The 17,743-nt window shown below is 42.9% G+C and overlaps 1 protein-coding gene across 2 annotated transcripts in view; it reads left to right on the forward strand.

Moving 5' to 3' along the window:
* The window catches only part of LOC138764095 (guanine nucleotide exchange factor VAV3), a 280,714-nt gene that overhangs the window by 151,674 nt on the left and 111,297 nt on the right, over nucleotides 1–17,743 (forward strand). For both annotated transcript variants that reach the window (XM_069939464.1, XM_069939466.1), the window contains exons 14-15: nucleotides 2,070–2,202; nucleotides 15,765–15,874. In XM_069939464.1, coding sequence (XP_069795565.1) covers nucleotides 2,070–2,202; nucleotides 15,765–15,874 — 243 coding nt within the window. The remainder of the gene's footprint in view (nucleotides 1–2,069; nucleotides 2,203–15,764; nucleotides 15,875–17,743) is intronic.

Consider the following 17,743-nt stretch of genomic DNA (forward strand, 5'->3'; position numbering starts at 1 on the left):
GTTTACCTGGATTTTCTGAAGGCTTTTGACAAGGTGCCGCACATGAGGCTGATAAACAAGATGGGAGCCCATGGAATAACAGGAAATGTGCTTATGCTCATGGCCAACTGGGAGAAAGCAAACAGTAGGAATAAAGGGGTCTATTCTAGCTGGCTGCCGGTGACTGTTGGTGGACAGTATGGAGCTTGATTTTCACCTTGTATGCAAATAGAACCATGGAACCATAGAACTCTACCACACTGACACACATCCTTTGGCCCATCTAGTCTGTGTTTAACTGTTATTGACCTGCACCTGGATTAGAACCCTCCATGATCCCTCCCATCCAATTTTTTCTTAAATGTCAAATTCATACCTGTACCTACCACCTCCAATAGCAACTCATTCCACCACCACCACCCTCTGAGTGAAGTTTCCCCTCATCTTCCCCATAAACACTTCACCTTTAACCCATGTCCTCTAGTACAGGTCTCACCCAATCGAAATGAACAAAGCCTGCTTGCATTTCCCCTAGCCATGCCCATAATTTTGTAAAACTCCCATCGTCTCCCTCAATTTCTGATGTTCTCAGGAATAAAGTTCCAACCTATTTAACTTTTCTCCTCAACTCAGTTCCCCAAGTCCCAGTAATTTGCCATGTAAATTATCTCTGGACTCTTTCCTGTAGTTAGATGACCAAAACTGTGCACAATACTCCAAATTTGGCCACACTAATGTCTTATAAAACTTCACCATCACATCCTAACTCCTGTTGAATATTTTGATTAAATTTCAACAATGTCGTGTACAAAATGAAGATTCTTTGATCACATTAAGAATTGTGTCCCAATCCTCGTCCGAGAATGTTCCATTCAAATCACACTCCCAATCGTTCTTAGTCCTGGCCATTGAGGCCATTCTTAAATCCATTAAATTATTATAAATATTTGATATTAATCCTCCATGGGAAAATTGCAAATTAAAAAATACATCAAGTGTATTCACCAGAAATTCAAGGAAAATCAGAAAGTTTGGACTGAATAAAATGCCCAATTTGTAAACATCTTAAGAAAAAGTGAGACCAGTTTCTAATTTTCAGATGCTTCACTATTTCATCCAGAACTTCAAGCATTTTCCTGAACACTGGCCTATTATCTTTGACCTTCATTGTTTTTGTAAACATTGGCGTTATAATTTATTTTCCTCACTTCTAATCCGTTTCCAGCACTGGTTGCCTTTTGTCAACCATCACAACGGGATATAGATGTAGAGTTGGACGGAGAACTGGGAGATGGAGTTCAATCCGAACAAGTATGAAGTGATTTAGAATTTAGAACAGAGACGAGCAGTTTCTTCAGCCAGTGATGTATTGCCACTGGCAGCTCTGGATGCCCGGTCTTTGGGTGTGTTCAGAGGCTGAGAGGTTCTTCATCAGTAAAGTTCTGGGAAGAAGGCAGGGGAATGGGGTTGAAAAAAATTATCAGCCACAATTTGAATGGCAGAGCAGACTTGATGGACCAATTGGCCTAATTCTACTCTAACTTCTGATGGAGTTATGGTTTTCTGGAAAGGTCTTCCTATCGGATGTGCCTCTAATCTCAATAAAACAATGTGGCTTGGTAATTAGACCCTGAGTATAAAAGCACTAGTAAGAGTGTGTGGGTATGTGTGCGAGTGTGGATGTGGGCGTGTGAGTGTGGGTGTGTGTGTGGGAGTGTGGGGGGTGTGTGGGTGGGGGTGTGTGTGTGCGAGAATGGATGTTGGTGTGTGCGTGTGTGTGTGGGGGGGGGGTGAGGGAAGGTGTGGCCGCATGTTGTGCATTGGTGCAGGCCTTCTGGGACATTAATATCTGTCCAAGTCACTTGCAACCCTACAAATTGAGTGGACAGGCAACCGTACACCACATCCTGAGAGCGTAAAGCTTTCTGGAGACCCTGCACAACCTCACCCCTCCTGGGCCGGGGTTCAGTGGGCACAGAGCCTGAGAGGAGGTTCTGAGTGGGATGGAATAGGTCAGTGGTCTTGTGTAGAGCTATTGATTCCCATCACTGAGACACTGACCTGCTGCCACGTGTTCTCTCCTGGCCCAGCTACATCTTCCTGTTCGACAGAGCAGTCATTGTGTGTAAGAGGCGTGGAGACAACTATGAAATGAAGGAAATCATCGACCTGAACAGCTACAAGATCACAAACAACCCGACGACTGACAAGGAGAACAAAAAGGTGTGTGTTGGTCTCTGCATTCAAATCCCCTTCCCCAAAATAGCCTTGTAGAGGTTCTTCTCTGACCCCCACCCCTGCACACCCATGGAAAGGGTGTGGAGAAGCTTTGCAAGATGTTTCTGGGACTGGGGCAGCGGGTTGAATTATAAAGAGAGGCTGGATCGGTGGACACACTGGGACTTCTCCCCTCCCCCCCCCCCCACCCGGAGTATAGGAGGCTGAAAGGGAACCTATTGAGGATTTTGTAATTTTTTTTTAAACTTTATTTAAAATTTTATGACATGAATAAAATAAAAATTACATTTAAAGAAATAATAAAAAATAAGATAATAAAAATTAGAGTACTATATCATTAAACTACACAAATTAACCCCCCCAATAATTATAACACAACATTAATCATCTAATTTAAAATTAGTCCAACCCTCCCCCCAAAATAAAGAGTGAAGAATTAATTAACAATATTGTAAATAAAATAGAAAAAACCCCACTTACAAAAAAAGGATAAAACTTAACAACAAAAAAATTACTAACAAAAAAAAATCAATACTAAAATAATACCCTTAAACATATATTTAAATCAAACATAATACATGTATTTAACAAATGAAATCCACTTTAAAACTAAGTTCAAATATTAAAGTCATATATCAACCATATATCTGTTATACAAAAAATCATAATTAATAATACATAAATACAGAATTTCCATTAATACCAAGTTTCCTTTATAATTCATCGAGAGAACAAAAACATCCCTTAGAAAAACAATCAGATAAACTTTTTATTCCCTTCCCCTCCCCTTATATAAAAAAAGAAAAAAAAAGGAAAAAAGTTCAAACTCTTATAAAATTCTCCATATTCTTCATTTATAACATCTTCAAAATTCTCTATCGAAATTAACTTAATTTTATTAAACTCTTCTCCCTCAATGTATTTGTACTTAATTTTCTTATTTTTCTTCTTATCACCTTTCCCCTCAATCTTCCTCTTCATCTAATTCAACATCCTCAATTTTTGACTTATTATCGTCTGTGACATCATCCTCTTAAAAAAGAAAGAAAAAAGAGAAAAAAAAAACCCTCAAAAAAAAGAGAAAAAAACCTCCTAATTCCCTCTCAATTACAATCAGAAAATAAAAAGAGTTAAAAAAAAATATTTATTTAAAAAAAATAATTAAAAAAAACCTTCACTTCTTAACCCAAAAATTAAAAAGAAAAAAAAACAGGTCGGAGGTCACGACTACCTCCTCCTGTTTAAACCGCCCAAAGCGGTAACTCCCCCAAAATATTGGGTGTGAGATAACTCCCAGGTAGCTGATGACTTCTGGAAACTAGTGCCCACCCAGTTCCCTCTCCCAACTCCCATTTCATTAAACTATCATCATTATTTAAACTATTTAAACTCTTCTCAAAAAAAAAGATAAAAGATTTATTTTTTTAAATCAACGTTACCACTTCGGTGACCATTGCTTCCATTTCTTTTAAAAATCTGGATCCCACCTTACATCTCTACTCTCTTTGGAGACCTTAAAGGACTACATCGTTCCTGAAACTGCATGATTGATAGAGACTGAGCAAAGTCCATAACCTCTTTAGGATTGTCAAAGAACTTTGGCTAATTTCCATCCTAAAAAATCTTCAGTACCGCAGAATACCTGAATGTTCCCTTATGTCTTTTTTTCCACAACCGTTCTTTCACAGAATTAAATTCGCGTTGTTGAAACATAATTTCTTGACTCAAATCTTGATAGAAGAAAACAGGATTATTCTGAACCATCAAAGGAGATCTATTTTGCTGGGCATTTCTAATAGCCGTACGTAAAATTGTCTCTCTGTCACAATAGTTTAAACAACGGATCAAAACAGATCTTGGATTCTGTCCTGAAAAAGATTTTCTTCTTAAAACTCTATAAGCACGTTCCAGTATTAAACCTTCAGGGAATTTATCCTGTCCTAACACTCGTGGAATCCATTCAGTAAAAAATTTTCTTGGATCTGGTCCTTCTATACCTTCTGGCAAACCAACAATTTTCACGTTGTTCCGTCTAGATTGATTCTCCAAATAATCAACCTTTTTTTCTAAATTTTTATTTTGGATCTGCAGTGTTTCAATTATTCTATTTTCATCTTGCAGTTGATCCTGTGCATCGACTAAACCTTGATCACACATTTCAAATCTTTCAATAGTTTCAAGCTTAAAAGCTCCATTAATGACTTCCGCCATCGCATTAATCTTGGAAATAAACAGGTTCACAAAATTAGCTAAGAGACTCGATACAGAATATATATTATCTTCAAGATCCTTAACAGACATTTCAACAGAAGTAGATTCAGGCATAATGGGGTCTTGCTGTTCCTTAGAGACCACAGGATCTTCTGTCCCTTCCCTTAATTTAGTATCTTTTCTAGCAGTTTGACTTTGTATAAAAATCCCTCTCAAAGTCCCCCCAGCAATGCCAGGAGACTGAAGATCAGGGTTATCTTTAAGCCAAATCTCTTTAATCATCTTCACTGAATCGATGTCTGGAAAAACCGTTGTAATTGAAGATGCATTTTGCAGCGCCACCACTGTAGCAGTCGAATGACAGCTCTTTAACTCTCCAGCTGGTGGCGCCCCAGCTGATTCAACTGTCAAAGCCTCAGCAACAGCACCCACAGTGGCCGCCGTGCGAAACACTGGCACCCGTCCAGCCCCTTGTTCTGAAAGCTGTTGAGTGCGACCTGCAGAGAGCCTCACCGACTTAAAACGAAGCTTCAATGCCGAACTCTGCACGTCCTCCTCTGGATCCATTCTACGCTGAGTCCTGGCTTCTTGTAAACAAGTAGGCTCAGACAATTTCGGAAAATGTAGTTTTTTAACAGTCTGTTGATATTTTCTTTTACCTCTTTTTTTGCATATAAACCATTAGGCACTAATCCAACACCTCTTATTATTTATAAACTTTTAAAAGAACTTTAACAGGCACTTAAAGACAAAACAATAAATCAGAGTCAGGAGAGATCTGGAAGGCACATCTGTTCCCTACGCCATCTTGTCACCCACCCAGGATTTTGTAATCCTGACGTGCATGGATAATTTAAACAACTCCATGTGGTCTATTTCCCAGGTCGGGGAGACAGATTAAAGTGAGGGGGCAGGAAGATTTAAAGGGACCTGAAGCAGCCTATCTTCACCCAGAGGGTGGTGGGTCCATGGAACGAGTTGCCAGAGGAAGTGGTGGAGGCTGAACAATTATAATATTTAACATAACATAACATAACAATTACAGCACGGAAACAGGCCATTAGGCCCTTCTAGTCCGCACCGAACCAAACACCCCTTTCTAGTCCCACCTCCCTGCACAATGCCCATAACCCTCCATCTTCTTCTCATCCATATACCTGTCCAACCTTTTCTTAAATAATACAATTGACTCCGCCGCCACTATTTCTCCCGGAAGATCATTCCACACGGCTACCACTCTCTGAGTAAAGAAGTTCCCCCTCATGTTACCTCTAAACCTCTGCCCCTTAATTCTTAACTCATGTCCTCTTGTTTTAATCTTTCCTCCTCTTAACAGAAATAGTCTATCCACATCCACTCTGTCTATCCCTTTCATAATCTTAAATACTTCTATCAAATCCCCTCTCAACCTTCTACGCTCCAAAGAATAAAGACCTAATCTGTCCAATCTCTCCCTATACTCTAGATGCTTAAACCCAGGTAACCTTCTGGTAAACCTTCTCTGCACTCTCTCCACTCTGTTTATATCCTTCCTATAATTAGGCGACCAGAACTGCACACAGAACTCCAAATGAGGCCGCACCAACGTCTTATACAATCTCAACATCACCTCCCAACTCCTATATTCCATGCAATGATTGATAAAGGCCAGCATACTAAAAGCCTTCTTCACCACCCTATTCACATGAGTTTCTACCTTCAGGGAACGATGTACCGTTACTCCTAAATCTTTCTGTTCTTCTGTATTCCTCAATGCTCTCCCATTTACCACGTATGTCCTATTCTGATTCTTCTTACCAAAGAACATTTAGACAAGTGCAGGCTTTGGTAATGTTTGGACGGATGTGGCCCGAACCCAGGCAGATAAGGCAGTTTGGGTGGAAATCTCGGTCGGCGGGGATGTTGGGCCAAAGGGATGATGTGGTCATTTTGGATGAATCTGACCTTTCATTCTCATCCCTTACCCCATCCTTCCCACCCAGCACCCATCTCACAGGATGTCCCACCCAGCACCCCACATATCCCACCCAGCACCCATCTCACAGGATGTCCCACCCACCTCACAGAATGTCCCATCCAGCACATGCACATCCCACCCCGCACACAGCACAGGTAGACAGTGGTGAAGAACCCATTGCTCATCATTGCCTTCATCAGCCTCGGAAGTGAATAGAGGTGTTGGGGGATCATGTTATTGTTGTAGAAAAATCCAATTAGGCTATATTTGGAATATTGTGCAAGTTCTGAATGTAATTAAGCTTGAGAGAATACAGAAAAGATTCACAAGGACGTTGAGCAACAGACAATGCTGGAGAACCTCAGCATGTTGAGAGAAGTTATCTGCATTTTGGGTGAGAATCTAATCTAATGAGGACAGGTTGGGAGGAATTGGACAGGGGCCAGTGGGGCATTGGAGAACCAGGGAGGGTAAAGTTGATTGATAGGCAATTGATTGGCAGGTCCCTGACAAATGGAGAGGTGGAAATCAAACAGTAGAAGAGGATGATAGGTGACAGCGCTGGAATCAGATACAAGGCAAAGAACGTTCACGTGCGTCTCCTCCAACCTAGAAGACAGCAAATGTCACGCCACTGTTTCCAAAAACAATGGAGGCAAAAGGCAGATAACTCTTGCCAAATTAGTCAAGAAAATACCTTTGTTTGCTATCATGAAGGAAGAAATAGTGAGACTTCTGGTTCGAAATGGTTCCAACAAGCAGCCATAGCCTGAGCTCAGGTGGGGCAGTTTAACGAATTTACTGGAGTCTTTCAGGATAAAACAAGTGCAGTTGTAGCAGGGAACATATGGATGTTGTACAGTTGGATTTCCAGAGGCATTTGATAAGCTGATAATCTATAAGGATGCGCGGAGTTGGAGGGATAATTATTAGCATGGATGGAGGACTGGTTCACCGTCAGAAGTCGGTATATCTCTGGTTGGCAATCACTCTTGGGTGGATTGTAGGGGTCAGGTTGCAGGTGCAACTGTTGACAATATGCAGAAATGATTTGGAGGAGAGGACCGAGTAGAACAGATCACTGAAGTGGAAAATCTAATTGTAGAGAGGACAGAGATGGGAGATTATGTTGAAGATGTGTAAGACATTGGAGTATCGCGTGCAGTTTTGGTCACCCTGTATGAAAGATAGCAATAAGAATAAATAAGTTTAGAGAAAATTACAAGGATGTTGCAGGAACTTGAAGAGTTGCATTTGAATAAATTAGGAATATATTTCCTTCAATGTCAGAAAATGATGGGAGATTTGAGAGAGGTATACATAATTATTAGGGGTATAAATTGGGTTAATTTTAATTTAAAATTTAGACATACAGCACGGTAACAGGCCATTTTGGCCCATGAGTGCATGCCACCCAATTACACCTAATTAACCTACACCCCTGGGATGTTTGACAGTATGGGATTTGAACCTGTAAAGCTGTTGCGCTAACTGCTATGCCAACCTTGCTGCCCTTCAGTTCTCCAAAGACCCTCCTTTCTATCCGCCTTATAATTCTTGTAACCCCTTCCTGACTATGCTTCCTCAACCTTGTGAAGGCCCCAGCTTTCTCCTGACCAAGTGTTGCATCTCTCTTGTCACCCATGGCACTTTTACCCCACCATCCTTTCCCTGTGAGATAACCAACTCAGAGCCACATTTTCAGGATTCCCTAACCCTGAACATCCTACATGTTGCTGTTGTGTATTTCCATCCAAGAACATCTGTTCCCATTTTAAACACCCATTTTCCTGCTGAATCTCCTCAAAATTATCCACAAGATCATAAATACAAGAAATAGGAGCAGGAGTTGGCTACTTGGTCCCTCGAGTCCACTTCGCCATTCCACCATCAGTAGATCCATTCTCCCACTCAGTCCCACGTCCTGGCCTTCTCCCAACAGCCTTTGATACCGTGTCTATTCGGATACTTATCAATCTCTGCCTTAAATACACTCAAGTCAAGTTTATTACCATCTGATTGTACAAGTACAACCCGATGAAACAGTGTTCCCCGGTCCTCAGTGCAAACACATGCAGGCACACAACCAGAAATAACACACATACAGACAAACAGAACATATGCAGGACTAGTATTTCATCTAATACAGATAAACAAATATTATTTCATGAATATGAGAGTCTCAGATGCTTAGCGTGAGCAGTTCCTTTGGCCGTTCAGTTTCTTGCTGCCAAACAGCCACCCCACTGCCCGAGGTAGCAAATTATAGACGTTCACCACTCTCTGGCTAATTAAATTCCTCTGCATCTGTTTTAAATGGATGTTCTTCAATCCTGAAGTTGTGCCCTCTTGTCTTTGACCCCGCCCCCCCAACATGGGAAACGACTTTACCACATCTATTCTGTCTAGACCCTTCAATATTCAAAATGCTTCTATGAGATTCCCCCCTCATTCTTCTGAACTCTGAGGAGTCCAGTCCAAGAGCCATCAAACGTTCCTCATATGTTAATCCTTTCATTCCTGGAATCATTCTTGTGAATCTTCTCTGAACCCTCTCTAATGCCAACATATCCTTTCTTAAATAAGGAGCCCAAAACTGTCCCTGTTCACCAAGTGAGATCCCACTGGTGCCTTATAAAGCCCCAACAACCCATCCCTGCTCTTGTACCCTATCCCTCTGGATATGACGCCAACATTGCCTTCTTTACCACCGACCCAACCTGGATGTTCATCTTTCATATTTCAGATTTATTGTCAGAGTACATACATGATATCACATACAACTCTGAGATTCCTTTCTTTCACAAGGACTCCCAATTCCTTTTTCACCTCTGAAGTTTGAATTTTCTCCCCATCCAATAATATTCTGGCTTTTATTCCTTCTACCAAAGTGCATGGTCATATAATCTCCAACATTATATTTATATTTAACCTCTCCTCAGTTGCTACAGCATAAACGGTGTCCTTTTTGGACACACCTAAAATTCTGCCCCATCTCACCCTTTTGCACTGAGAAGGTGCCAATGATTATTAGTAAAGTTGAAACCATCCATGACAGCAACACGGATTCTTTTGTACCTTTACAAAATCTGTCTACTTTTCTGCTGCTTGGTGGCCCAGAGCTACAGTAGTGTCATTGCTCTTTGCCTGTTTCAGAATTTCAGTCCACACTGATTCAGTAGTCAATCCCTCTGTGACTGACTCCCTTTCTCCAGCTGTAATACTACCTCTGATTAACAATGCCACTCTCCCCCTCCCACTCCCTTTTGAACCTTGTGATGTCCAGGTCTCAGTAATGGCCACATCACTGCAATTCCACTGATCCATGCTCAAATGCATCAACTTTATTCTTCACACTTCACGCATTAAACACATTTCAACTCATCCAATTGGCTGCTTTTATGCTCCATCCATTGTCTGTCTTACAACTCTTCAGCTCAGCACAGAATCTTCAGCCCATGATGTTGTGTTACATGATCTCAACCTACTCATCAAACTTCACCTCACACCCATAACCCACTATTTTTCTCCCATCCATGAGCATGTCCAAGAGTCTAACTCACGTGAATAGGGTGGTGAAGAAGGCTTTTAGTATGCTGGCCTTTATCAATCATTGCATGGAATATAGGAGTTGGGAGGTGATGTTGAGATTGTATAAGACGTTGGTGCGGCCTCATTTGGAGTTCTGTGTGCAGTTCTGGTCGCCTAATTATAGGAAGGATATAAACAGAGTGGAGAGAGTGCAGAGAAGGTTTACCAGAATGTTACCTGGGTTTAAGCATCTAGAGTATAGGGAGAGATTGGACAGATTAGGTCTTTGTTCCTTGGAGCGTAGAAGATTGAGAGGGGATTTGATAGAGGTATTTAAGATTATGAAAGGGATAGACAGAGTGGATGTGGATAGACTATTTCCGTTAAGAGGAGGAAAGATTAAAACAAGAGGACATGAGTTAAGAATTAAGGGGCAGAGGTTTAGAGGTAACATGAGGGGGAACTTTTTTACTCAGAGTGTGGTAGCCGTGTGGAATGATCTTCCGGGAGAAATAGTGGCGGCGGAGTCAATTGTATTATTTAAGAAAAGGTTGGACAGGTATATGGATGAGAAGAAGATGGAGGGTTATGGGCATTGTGCAGGGAGGTGGGACTAGAGAGGGGTGTTTGGTTCGGTGCAGACTAGAAGGGCCTAATGGCCTGTTTCTGTGCTGTAATTGTTATGTTATATGTTATGTTATGTTAAATGTCCCTATTCTCTGAATAGAAGGAGCATGAGAGGAGAGTGAGCTGGGCTTGTCAGGAGCCAGCTAGGGGTAAGGGCCTTTTTTAAACAACATAAGCTACCCTCGAATCTTCTGGTACCTCACTCGTGGATAAGGATGTTTCTGCCAGGGCCCCTGCAATTTTGACACTCGGGGTCCAAATCCATATGTCCTTCGAGGTCGCCGCACAGGTTGATAAGATAGTTATGAAGGTCTAGTTGATGCTGGGCTTCATTAATAAGGGGATTGAGTTCAAGAGTAGAGAGCTCATGTTACAACTCTACAAATCTCTGGTGAGACCACACTTAGAGAATTGTGTTCATTTCTGGTCACCTCGTTACAGGAAGGACGTGGAAGCTACGGAGAGGGTGTGGAGGAGATTTACCAGGATGTTGCCTGGATTGGAAAACCAGTCTTATGAGGCAAGTTTAGCAGAGCTGGGACTTTTTTCTTTGGCGCTTAGAAGGATGAGAGGAGATTTGATAGTGGTCTACAAGATTATGGGAGGCATAAACAGGATATGTGTTTTATATGGACAGAGAGGGAGGGAAGTATCAGGGAGATATGAGGGGTAAGTTATTTTACACAGAGTGTTGTGGGGGCCTGGAATGCCTTGCCGGGGATGGTGGTGGAGGCTGGAACATTTAGAGACATTTAAGAGAGTCTTAAACAGACACATGGATGGAGAAAAATAGAGGTTTACGGGGTAAAGGTTTAGAACCTTTTTCTTTGGAAGGAATATATAGGTCAGTACAACATTGAGGGCCAAAGGGCCTTTACTGTGTTGTATTCTTCTATGTACCAGCCTCCACCACCACCCCTGGCAATGCATTCCCAAGCACTCACTATTCTTTGGGTTAAAAAAATACTCTTTACATCTCCCCTAAACTTTCCTCCCCTCATCTTCCATAAATGACCTTTGGTTTATGCTACTGTTGCCCTAGGAAACAGGTTCTGGCCATTCACCCTATCTAAGCCTCTCATAATCTTGTTGACCTTGTCGACCTCTATCAAGACTCCTCTCATCCTTGTTTGCTCCAACGAGAAAACTGTTAATCTTGCCTCATAAGACACGTTCTCCAATCCAGACAACCTCCTGGTAAATCTCCTCTGTCTTTCCTCACAGTCTAACTGCTGCGTCACCTAACCTAATTCCCTGGTCCAATCCCCCTGCCCACCTAGTTTAAACCCTCGCACACCTGACCACAAGGATATTAGTCCCTCTTTTTTCTGTGAGCCTGACATCAGTTGTAGATGAATTATTGGAAGGTGTTCTAAGAGAGCAGATATGCAATTATTTGGATAGCCAGGGACTGATTAGGGCTAGTCAACATGGCTTTGTGAGTGGGTGGTTGTATTTAACCAATCTTATAGTTTTTCAAGGAGGTTGATGAGAAAAGGCTGTGGATGTTGTCTACATGGAGATTAGTAAGGACTTTGACAAGGTCCCACATGGTGGGGTGGGGGGTATTCATGGTGAAGTAGTGAACTGGATTCGACAATGGCTGGGCAGGTGAAGCCAGAGAGTAGTGGTGGATGATGCTTCTCAGACTGGAGGCCTGTGTCTAGTGGTGCCTCAGGGATCGGTGCTGGGACCATTGTTGTTTGTTGTCTATATCAATGATCTGGATGATAATGTGGGAAATTGGATCAGCAAGTTTGCAGATGACACAAGAGTCTCTTTTACACAGAGGTGTAAATCTGGGTTTTATCCACCTTTCATACTCTTTGTAAAAAAAAAATTGAAGGCAGATTGGGTGGTCCAGACTTCCCTGTCTTCAATCTTTCAAGGGGGAGTAGTCTCAGAGGTGGAGTGTATTTGACTCACAAGTCCCGGCATTTTTAAAAATTCTGTGTGAGCACACAAGCAGCTTCAGAAGACGGGTCATATCCAAGGGAATACCATGGCTTTGTAGTATAAAAGGGACTTAAGCTTGGAGGCATTGTAAACATTGAAGAAGGTTTTCAAAGCTTGCAGAGGGATCTAGACCAGCTGAAAAATGCGCTGAGAAATGAAAGATGGAATTTAATTCAGACAAGTGTGAGGTGTTGTAGGTTGGAAGGACAAACCTTGAAAGGACGTACACGGTGAATGGTCGGGCACTGAGGAGTGCAGTAGGACAGAGGGATCTGGGAATACAGATACATAATTCCCTGAAAGTGGCTCAATTTTAACATTTAAGAAGAATTTGGACAGACACATGGGTGGTAAAGGTATGGAGGGTTATGGACTGGGTGCAGGTCAGTGGGTTTAGGCAAAAAATAATGGTTTGGTCCAGAGATTAAGGGCTGAAGAGACCTGTTTCTGTGTTGTAGTGTTCTATGGTTCCTGAAGTTAAGTACATCCCATCCTTTTAGTACAGTTCATACTTTTCTGAGAAGTGATCCCAGCAATTCCCAAACTTGGACCCATGCCTCCTGCACCAACTCTTCTGCCATGCATTCATCTCCCACAACTTACTATTCCTACCCTTTCTGGTACATGGCATAGGCAGCGATCCTGCGATCACCACCCCTGTGGTCCTGCTTTTCAGCTTCCTTTTAACTGCCTATATTCACTCTTCAGGACCTCTTCTCTTTTCCTGTCCAGGTCATTGCATCATGAAATCAGGCTGTTCACCCTCCCCTTTCAGAATGTTGTGAACTCAATCAGAGACGTTTCTGATCCTGGCACTTGGGCCGACAACATACCACCCAAGAGTCTTGCTATCCTCCAAGGATGCTTCCCGAACAATTGAATCCCTTATCACTCTCGCTCTCCTCCTCTCCCCATCTGCTGTAGCTCTCCTTGGTAAATTGTTGTCCCCTTCAATATCCTAAGAGGGGTGTGTGTCATCAAGGGAAATCGCTAGTCAAGCCTTGTTATGACTCCCTGTTCTCTATCTCTTCCTTGATGGGTCATCGAGCTACCTGCATCCTGGATGTGGACTGCCTCTCTGCAACACCTCTCTATTAAAACACAAGGGTCTGCAGACATGGGGGTTGAAGTAAAAACACGATGTTGGAGAAACTTAGCAGGTCAGACAGTGACCTTTATAGAGCAAAGATAAAGATCCATCACCGATGTTTTGGGCTTAAGCCCTAATCGCTCAGATCTGGAATGAATCTAGATCCAGCTCCCATTCCCTACCATGGTCTACAAGCCGGCTGAACTTCTCGCAGGTGAAGTCATCAGGGATATCTGCAATGTTCCTTTCTCTCTCATCCGACAAGTGGAGCAGACCATTGCCCTGACTGCCGCTCCCATTGCTCTCACGGTGCAAGAAGAAGGAGTCCTTACCTGATCTCACCTCCGTTCCCTGTTGTTCTTGAACCAAACTCTTGACACTTCTTACTCCACACTTCCTCTCAGCACCGCTGCCCCAAAACCCTGGCCTGTTCTCACTTTGCTCCTGGTCTTTTTTCCAAGGAGCTGCTCTCACTGCCAACACTAGTACATTTTCACCCCCAGGTCTCATGAGCCAAAAGCCTCTGTCCCACTCTGACACTGCCCTCTACAAAGCCTCTGTCCCACACCGACACTGCCCTCTCCAAAGCCTCTGTCCCACTCCGACACTGCCCTCTCCAAAGCCTCTGTCCCACTCCGACACTGCCCTCTCCAAAGCCTCTGTCCCTCTCCATGCTGGCTTCCATTGAGCTTCTCTTGCTTTTATTGGTGATTCTATTACCTGACTGTTTTCAGTCTCCAAGCTCTGAAAACTCTCCTCTCCCCTCGACACGACTGCATTTCTCCTACTCTCAGTCAATGTGGCTTATCATTTCACTATGATTCCTTGAGTGGACTTCCCCAACATCGGGAACATTCTTCCCACCTTTAACCTGTCTTGTCCTTTTAGAATTTTAAATATTCCAATGAAATCCCATCTCAATCTGAATTTCTGTTATAACCCCAGTCTATCCAGTCATTCTGCATTCATCAGTCCTGTCGTCCCAGACTGGTGAACCTTCACTGCCCTCACTCTTACATTTCATACAGTGTATTCAAGGGGTTTGTTTTATCCAGTCTGCACAAGTCTTGCATGCCTCCTTTGTCCAAACCAGAGCCTCAATATCACTCATCAACCAGGTGTCCTTTTACCTACCAGCCTCGGCCTTCACCCTACAGGAACATGCACTGCCTGAGCTCCTGCTATCCTACCTTAGAATACTTTCCATTTTCTACCCATCCCCTTATTTGCAAATGTCTCCTTCAAAGCAACTTCCGCATTGCTGCCTAGTTATTTCCAAAATCAGCCATGCCCCCATTTAGGTCCAACTTGTTGTCCAATCCCACCTTTCTCCATCACTTCCTTAAACTAATGGTGTCTTACTGCACAGATCACTTCTTCGACCAAGTTCACATTCTGGGCTGGTGCCATTCACTATTTGGTCCACATGCTTTTCTCTCCATCAATCTGTTCAAATGCCTTTTAAAAGTTGTCATTGTGCCCACATCCACAGTTTGCCCTGACTGCTCATTACAGATGTGGACCACCCTTTATAAGGCCTTATAGTCACTCGTCCCAAAGTGCTCCCTCATTGACCCCAGCACTTCCCTTTTCTTGGGCCCTGACAGGAGGTCCAAGATTATATTGTTTCATAAACCCTTCAAAATATCGATTGAGAAAGTTATCTTGGAAATGCTAAACTAATGGTATCCCATCCGAGCCCTTTGTACATTCGTGTGCAAGTCAGTATTGATGAAGTTGAAGTATCCCAGTTATACTACCTCATCACTCTTACAGCTCTCTGCAATTTCCCAACAGATCTACTCCTCCAATTCCCACTAACTACTGCCAGGGGGATAATAAGTTCTTCCCTTGTAGTTTCACTGGATGATCCTCCAACAGTATCCTATCTGAGCACTGTTAATATGTCTACCCTCATCGACAAGGCAGCAGCCCCACTCTGCTTTTATCTGCTGGATGTTGTTCTCTCTCTGGTAGAGTCATGTCAATATTGAGTGAAAAAACTCTGGATATGTCAGCACTGCCCCTTCTCTGAAGCCTTCCTGTAATTCTTTCTCGCTCCTTGTATTGAAGATTTCCGGTAAGCTATTGGATTCATTCTGGAATGGAGCAGCAAGGAAGGGGTGTGCGAATTGGATATCTACATATTTAACTCCACCTTTCTCCCATTGGCAGTGGGCCCATGGATTCTACCTCACACATTTCCATGGACATAACGGGTTTGAGTTCTTCTGTAAGACCAAGGAATTGAAGAAGAAATGGCTGGAGCAGTTTGCAATGGCTCTGTGAGTATAATCTGTGCAGCACACCCTGGGATATCACCAGGAGAGGTAAAAATGCAAAAAACATACATCTCCCATGCATCCTCCCCATGTAGGCAGAGGCCTTCTGGCCCACTGAGTCCATGCTGGAAGGTGAGATCGCATGGTATCCAGGGTGAGCCAGCTAATTTAATAGATAATTAGCCCGAGGGTGGTTATTCAGATTGGAGGCCTGTGACCAGTGGTGAACTGGAGGGATTGGTGCTGGGTCCAATGTTATTTGTCATCTAAATGACTTGGAACCCATTGTAGTGTTTGCAGATATCACCAACATTGTTGGGATAGTTCACAGTAAAGGTTTTCTGAACTTTAAAAGGTTACAGAGAGAAGGCGGGGACGGGGTACTGAACTTTAAGATCAGCCATGATCTCGTTGAATGGCGGAGCAGGCTCGAAGGGTCGAATGACCTACTCCTGCTCCTATCTTCTATGTTTCTATGCTTACAGCAGGATCGAGATGAAATTGGGAAAAGGAACAGCAGATTGAGTTTAACGGACAAATGTGAAGTTTTTCATTTTGGTCTTAAATTAGAAATGGCAGGACCCTGGAGAATTTTGTTGAACAGAAAGACCAAGGAATAGAGATATGTATTTCCATGGGAATAGTGACACAGGATAGAGATGGTGAAATGATTTGGGATGTATGCCTCCATCAGTCAAGCACTGAGAATAGGACTTTCTGCATTTGGCCCAAATTCCTGTCCTCCATTTCTGTCCAAGAGGCTGCTAACATGTCCTTACAACACTCAGTCCTACAGCATTGAAACAGATCCAGCTTGTCCATGCTGAATAACGTGCTTTCCTGCTTACATCACAGTGCCCACATTTGGCCCATACTCCTCCAATCCCTCCCATTCATGGACATCCAAATGTTTATTCAAAGAAGCCAACATCCCTGCATCTGGCAGCTCTCCATTTGCCCACCACCCTCTGAGTGAAGAGCTGTCCCCTCACCTCCCTTCTAAATCCCACCCATCTCAACTTCACATTGTGCCCTCATCTTATATCCTCCTACTCAAGGGAACAGACTGTAATTATTCACCTTCTCCATGGCCATCGTTTGTGTACAGATCTCAATAAGATCCCCTCTCAGCATCCTACACTCCAAGCAAAATAAGCCTCATTTTTCCAGTCCCTCGCGACAACTTTGTAAATCTTTTCTGCACAATTTCTAACTTTAGCATATCATTCCTATAGTCTATAACTAGGTGATCAAAACTGCACATCATATTCCAAGTGTGGCCTCACCATTATCTTGAATAACTTCAACGTGATGTGCGAACACTTGTGTTCAGTTTCCCAATTAATTAGGCCGAACATTCTCTGCCATCTTCAAGGAGTTATGTACCTGCACTCTCAGGTTCCTCTGCTTCCAGAACACTCTTTAAGGGACTGCTGTTAACAGAGCAAGGCCAGCCCTGATTCAACTTACCCAAATGTAGCACTTCACACTTCTGGAAGTTGAACTGCCCAGTTCCCCTTGTGATTTAGATCCTATTGTAAACCAAGGTTCACACCCATGGATATTGTCTGACTTGGAGAATTCCTCCAGCAATTCTTTGTTTTCTCAAGATTTCAGCATCTGCAGCTTTTTGATTTCTCTAACCTTCTTCACGTGGCACATAATTTTGCATCATGAACAAACTTGCACACTTTGCCACAACCTTTGTCCAAATCATTTATGTTAAGAAAACCCAAGGGTCCCAGTACTGGATCCTGAGGCACTCCACAGTTCTCCCATCAGAACCACTCTGGCTCCTATCACTGAACTAATTGGCTATCTGGCCTACTTTCCTGAATAACCTTCCATACCAGCTGACCATGTGGGCCCTTG

This window comes from Narcine bancroftii, chromosome 5 (genome assembly GCF_036971445.1).
Source record: "Narcine bancroftii isolate sNarBan1 chromosome 5, sNarBan1.hap1, whole genome shotgun sequence".
Lineage (NCBI taxonomy): Eukaryota > Metazoa > Chordata > Chondrichthyes > Torpediniformes > Narcinidae > Narcine > Narcine bancroftii.